The sequence below is a fragment of the Ziziphus jujuba genome, chromosome 9 (genome assembly GCF_031755915.1).
Source record: "Ziziphus jujuba cultivar Dongzao chromosome 9, ASM3175591v1".
Taxonomy (NCBI): Eukaryota; Viridiplantae; Streptophyta; class Magnoliopsida; order Rosales; family Rhamnaceae; genus Ziziphus; species Ziziphus jujuba.
In genome coordinates, this window is record NC_083387.1 from 3718835 (window position 1) to 3726076 (window position 7242).

At 35.0% G+C, this 7242-nt stretch overlaps 1 protein-coding gene across 1 annotated transcript; it reads left to right on the forward strand.

Moving 5' to 3' along the window:
* Positions 1–3289: 3289 nt before the first annotated feature.
* Positions 3290–5560, forward strand: LOC125420581 (uncharacterized). The gene is made up of 3 exons (XM_060820336.1): positions 3290–3749; positions 4190–4342; positions 5238–5560. Exons 1-3 carry the CDS (start codon positions 3290–3292, stop codon positions 5558–5560), a joined length of 936 nt encoding a protein of 311 aa, XP_060676319.1.
* The last annotated feature ends 1682 nt before the right edge of the window (positions 5561–7242 follow it).

The following is a 7242-nucleotide window of genomic DNA, read 5'->3' on the forward strand; positions in this document are numbered from 1 at the left end:
TAACATGAAGCCTTGTACTGCTTCACTAATAGGTGCAAATCTTATTTATTTATATGACTGTTTTCCACGATTAAAATATAGAGAGACACTAAAAATAATTGGTTTCATTCATGTACATTTATCTGCATTAAGAGAGAGTGTGTACAAAATTTGTTAACTGTTTATGGGGATTTGAAATGCTGATATTCTCAGAAGAAAGCCATTGTAATATGGAAGACATTCGCTATTTACAAAACTATTCAACACCAGTTCGGAGCAAAAATTATCTTTAGGCCAAAGAATTATATTGTTGCTCAACTCATATTGGGTTTTCTTGTAACACTCCGTCCCGAAATACACCGGAAATTTCTCAAGTTGACTGTCGTTAACCGAGAATGGTCAAATTTTGACTTTTTGACTCGGTAAAAATTCTAGGTTGACCGATGCACCATTGCGAAGTACGCATCGATCCGAGTCCGTAGACTAGTAGCATGTCAAAAACGGAGCTACGATTTGAAAGTTATGAGTAAAATAAGTTGAGGTCCGAACTGTCCGAGGGTGCCAGAGTTGGATAGAAATTAGACAAGTCTTCAGTCAATTATCATTAAGTTCCTAATGATTCTTAAAGGCCAAAGAAATGATTAAATTAATTTAATCCTCAAGATGTAGAAAAACCCCAACTTTTGAGTTAAGGCTAATCGGGTTTTGTGTATATAGGTTTATGTATATGTATGTTTGCAAACATATATGTGTTTCATTCATGTATACATATGCGGATATATAAGTGTTGGTGCATTCCATGGTATGTGCTAGTTTGATATATATATTACTATATGCACATGTATTTTGTAGGTATATGAGCATGTGTATGTGTAAATAAATATATATAAATATTGTGTTATGGTAATTTATGTGTGTAATGCCTAAATAAAATTGTTCTTTAAAATTATGGTGCCAAAGTTATGTATAGCGTTTAATTTATATCTTCGAAATTAAGGAAATTGTAGTTTTCAATTGTTGCAAAATTACTGTTAATTTTGTTATTGAGGTTATGATGCATAACAAAAGTATTCTCATTTATTTACTTATATATAACATTTTATGTGGTTCTAATGATATTTGATATGAATTGATTTTATTAATTTAGTATTTTCAAAATAAAATATATTTATGTATTAATTAATTAATTAATTAATTTATTCATAAACTTAATTTTATCTTATTTTATCGAAACTTATTATTTTAATAATACTATAAAAATTTATAGTTTTTAGATGCACCATACACTTATCGGTGTTCTGTAGTTGTGGATGTGATTAGCGCGCATGTGGATATGGATGTGATTAGTGCGCAGGTTGTAATGTCTCCCGTGAGTTGTCATCGGACCGAAGGCAGGCAAGTTTGATATTGGCCATAGCCGCCCCCCTCCATGGTCGGGATGATGGTTTAAGCAACGGTGCGGTGGGATGCCACGCTACCGTATATCGGTTTCTCTCTTTAACCTCCCCGTCAGACGGTGCTTTGGGACGCTGGGCACCGTAGGACACCACTGGTATATAGTATGTGCATCAAGTATTTTTTTGTAAATATATATATATATATTATATTTGTATGTATCACACCGTACGGGGACAACGATCCGATGTGGTCCATGAAGAGCTAGTCTAGTAACTATGTTGCCTACGAGTCCAGAGGATTGGACGGCCAATCTAGGCAACCACCCCAGACTGTATTGATAGCAGGGTGTCGACGACAGCTGGAATCATGGATTGCACAGCATGTTGGAGGGTATCGTTTATACCCGTGATACGAGTGTGTATTTCATAATATATTTTGAATTTAAAATACTATTTGACCTCGTACTATTCTATCTTCTAACATTATACTTAATTGCTTTTATTGTCATTATTATTATTAATATTATTCTTGTTATTAATATTACGATTATTATTTATTAGAATTATGTTTGCAATTATTTTCATATTACTAATAATATCATCATTATTATAATAATAATTATTATTATTATTATTATTGCCATTATTTATTCTTATTTTTATTATTAATATTATTTCTACTAATATTATTATTATCATATGGTATATCCGGACAAGTATCACAGCCTACGGACAAGAAAGATAGCCATTGGGCAAGTATAATAGTCCTTGGAACAAGTGGTAGCTTTTAGGCATGTGAGATAGTCCTTGGGACAACTGTAATTATGTGATAGTCCTTGGACAAGTGATTACCTAGGAGTAAATATGACAGATGATATTAGTACCATTTTTATCATGAAAACGATACCTATTATTATTATTGTTGTTGATGTGATGATTGTTTTACTTTTCTTCCTATATTACACATTAGTATATTTTGTAACACGATATTTGAAAAGTATTTGAAATGTACGGCAATAAGTGGGTGGTGCGGGTGGACGTGAATGATTAAAGGTATAATTGGTTGTTTATTTAGTTGATTATTCCTATTTCATATGTATATATATACGTATGTGTTTGATATAAATTGTTATCGAAGTGCTGCCATTGTGGAAATTATTGTAGTAAGGTGGGAGGGATAAGGTGGTACCATATACAAGTGTATCTTTGTGCAGGTAAATTTTGTGGTAAATCATTCCCTTAGGGGAGATGCTGTTGGATTTTCCATTGGAATGTTCAGTGGTGTTTCCCTGAGATCATGGCTTGTCCAGGGTTCCAGTGAGGGGTTTTGGACGGGTCCTGACATTTCTATTATCACTTATCTTATGTATATGATATTTTGTTTTATGTGTATAATTGTTTTTATGCCTATAGAAATAAGAATCATTAAGTAGTAGAATCCTTATTTTCTAAATGTTTTTGGTAAATTTTTCCAGTATTTCTGTTTATGGAAGTTAATATTATTTCTTTAAAATTTCTAAAAGTGTGGCCTATTTTGTTAACAAAAGCATCAGCGGTTGTGATTTCTAGAATTGGAAATTATATGATATGCAAAGCAGAGTTCACAATGCAACTTTTACAAAGGGGGATTCTGGAAGACGTTTCTAAGGGATGCCACAACTTTTCCTTTTTCCATCTTTTCCTTATCATCTTTGGAAAATAGAACTAGACTACTTTGTCACCGGAATGAGTATATGAATTATGAATATATGTAGGAAAAACAGTTAAATGCGGATATGAGCATCAGTTTCCAACTCTACCAGAAGTAATTTAAAGGGAAACAATAGAAAGAAAGAAACATGCAGGGTTCTACCATGCAAACCAGTTTGAGTTTTCAATTGGAGAACAAGAAGAGAGATTTGTTCAAAATAGCGATGAAAGGCAAATGGAAACAAGTCATACATATATATGCTGCAGAGAGTAAGACTCATGAGGTGAAGATCACAAGGTCTGGTGACACAGCATTACACGTAGCAGTCTCTGATGGCCAAGAAGATATCATGGAACAACTCTTAGAGATCATTTCCAGAGAAGGACCTGTACATGCAGAAAAACTACTTCTGACTAAGAATGAGAGTGGGAATACTCCTCTTCATATTGCGGCGTCAATGGGGAACATGAGGATGTGCAGTTGCATAGCTATTGTTAAACCTTCCTTGATAGGTGCTTTCAACAATGATAGAGAGACTCCCTTCTTCTTGACCGCTCTTCGCGGTAAGAAGGAAGCTTCCCTTTGCCTTCACCAAAACTGTGAACCTGGGCAAGGCTCTTCTTATTGTAGGAGAATGGGTGGCAAGACTATTCTACACTGTGTAATAGCCGGTGACTACTTTGGTGAGCCAATTTGTCTAGATGCTAATTCTATATTAATATATAATTGAATTGTAGATAGTTCAGCAAAATTACTGTAGCTAAAATTCTCTGAATTAATATAAACATGAAAATTGTTTGTTTTTCTTAACAGATCTGGCATTTTAGATAATTCACCTATATAAGGAACTTGTTAATTTTGTGAACGAACGAGGATTTACCCCACTTCATGTTTTAGCTAGTAAACCTTCTGCTTTCAAAAGTGGTAGCAACCTTGGACTATGGAACAGTATCCTTTACCATTGTGAGTGTTCCTTTGAAGAGATTTTCTGTTTTATCTCTCTTTTTTCTTTTTTCTTTTTTCTTTTTTCTTTTTTCTTTTTTTTTTCTTTTTTTTTGTTTTTTTTTTTTATCTTTGTGTGTATAATACAAGGTATTTTTGTCTGTGCTTTATTATATGGAAGGTATATTTGTGGATGACCTCAAAGTAGAAGAAACATCATATGTCCGGGAATCACTGATAAAAAGTTTCAAGGAAGAAAAGAATCCTAACCATCCAGAAAACTATCAAATTTGCATAAATTTCTTTCAGTTACTGGGGAATGCTCTTCGAATTGGTATGATTCTGATCTTGTTTCTTTGTTTTCTGACATTGGTACTATCATGCTTTTTGGAAATTCTGAAAATAAAAGTAAAAAATCAGCAAATGGGAAGGCTTTTTTTTATAGTAGGAATGTTCTCACAATTATGCTAATTGTTTTCTTTCCCCTGAAAGTAGAGTACTCTAATTAACTTATCTGCTTTTCATTTTAGTGGTTTACAGCAGGGATCCAAAAAAACAGAACAAAAGCATGCAGAAAACCCTGAAGGATCGAACGTTGCTCTCAATGGAAAGAAGAACGGTCAGCAATGTAATGCCACTCTGTTTAGACTCTGTTTCGTCAAGTTATTATGAATGCAAGCTCTGTAACCAGACTATCCCGTGATCTATGAAAAGTTTTATGAAAAAGAAAATCTTTGTTCGTCTAGGAATGCTTAACAATGTGGTTTAGAATATATATATATATATATACACATATAGATGATAGATGGACACAGAAAAAAAATAAAAATAAATAAAACATATAAACACCAGTAGCAATCAAATATTTCATATTCTTAGCCATTTTAATCATGCATGAACTACAATATTATAGCTGGTTTCTTTTATTTGTTGAACAGAGTCCTTGGATTCAAATGTCATAATTAAACTTAAATGGGTTAAATTAATAGGCCACATTGACTCATATTATATACAATTTGTATGTACAGGGAAAGAACTAACCCCAACAAATGAAGGGCAACACATATGTCCGTCAAATTACACCACCTGCATTGAGTTTGTAAAGCTTATATACAAGTCAATCTTGATCGTTCTTGGACTCGATAAAGATCCAAACCCAACCACATATGCAACATACATCTAAATTTCCTGACTTTGTTTTTCTACAATATTTAATGCCATTTTAAAAGGATCTAATGCCATAATGAAGATAAAGGAAAAGAAAGAAAAGCATAAATGGTCAGTTCAGGTCATGAATAAACTCCTGGAAAGCACTTCTATGTATGAATATGAACACACGGGAGAGGCACCTCAAGAAACCCAAAAAGACGATGGTGAAGAAACGAAACCCTATGAAATTTCAGATGGTGGAGATGTTGCAGCTATAAAAGGCATGCTTGAATATGATGTCCAGCCATTGACTCCTCCTAACTCTGCTGATTCCTCAAGATCAACCAACAGACAGAGCACTGATAACCAAAAGAATAGTACTAATAGAAAAGGAGGTACTTAATTTGATATTGATGTCGAAATTAGAAAGAACAAGAAAATAAAACTAGTAAAATGCAAACACGATTTAACGAGGTTCGGCCCGAAACTATTGCCTAAATCCTCGTGCTCAGGTTCTGAGCTTCTGCTATTATTGATAAATGAGGAAAAACAAGAGCTTATCTGTAACAGCCCAGTCCACCCGCATGCGATATTGTCCGCTTTGGGCCCAGCCCGCACAGTTTTGTTGGAAAGGAAAATGAAGCATGGCTTATAAACATGTGGATACCTTTCCCTTTAAGACACGTTCCCATGAGGGGAAGTAAAATGCTTGTAACATCCCACATCGGTTGGAGAGGGGCACGAAGCGGTCTTTATAAAGCTGTGGATACCTCTCCCTTCAGAACGCGTTTTGACAAAACCTTGAGGCTAGGGGGGAGAGAGGGAGTGAACCCTGGGCCAAAGAGGACAATATCTTGATGCGGGTGGACTGGGCTGTTATAGTTGGTATCAGAGCCGGACCCGGATCGGTGTGCTAGCAAGGACGCTGGGCCCCAAGGGGGGAGGATTGTAACATCCCACATCGGTTGGAGAGGGGCACGAAGCGGTCTTTATAAGGCTGTGGATACCTCTCCCTTCAGGACGCATTTTGACAAAACCTTGAGGCCAAGGGGGAGAGAGGGAGTGAACCCTGGGCCAAAATGGACAATATGATGTGATTCCGCCCGAGCCCGCTCCACCGATAACTCGCTGGGGTGCTGACTCGACACGGATGAAGACTAGGCCAATCACAAAAGCTCAAATTAAGAGATTTAAGGGAAACCTGGGAGTATTTATACAGAGGGTAATCAATCTCAACAGAGCTTGTCCATACTTGAAGATACAAAGCCTATTCGAAGCATCCAAGTGGTGGAAGCTGATACGGACCCGGGTGACGGTTTTGGTACATTTTTGGAGTCTAGGAAGCATGAAATGGTTCCAATTCTTTATGGGTTCAACACATATGCCTAAGAGGTCATGGAATCAAGTTAAAGCAGCCTCAAATGCAATCAAAAAGGGCTTGTACAGACAGCATCAACAATTTGGCCGAATTTGTTGTATTGCTTGCTGGCTTTACTGTATTTTACTGTATTAGCCTTTTCTTATTTTTCCAAGCATGGGCAACGTGTGGGACTTCATATTCAGTTTATTTGGCATCCTACAAAGCATCTAGAAGCTGATTTGAAGCTCAAAGAGGTCAAAGATTTATCAAAGTCAACTTAATCAAAAGGCTAGCATTTTTAGTTTCCTAATTTGTTTTTACTTTTTGTTTTAGGAAACTACCATTACTTTTTGGCTTTTATTTATTTATTTTCTGGAAAAATAACTTTAGGAAGGTTTTTATTTTATTCTTTCCATCGTAAATTAATTAATTTCTAATTTAATATAAAGGAATTAATTAATTAAACTTATATTAGGAAAGGAAGTATAGTTTCAGCTAACTAGGTTTCTTTATGTGTGGTGGCTGGTTTTCTTTATGTTCTAGTGTTTTTTTTCATGGCTTTGTAGCCTATTTAAAGGCTTATTTTTAAATAATAATACAACTTTGATTTGATTGAGAAAATACTTGTGCGATTAATTATCTCTTTGTTCTTTGAGAACACCTAAAACACCATTAGAGAATTGGTTGTTTTAGCTTGACTTATCAATAGGTTTTCCATCCCCTAT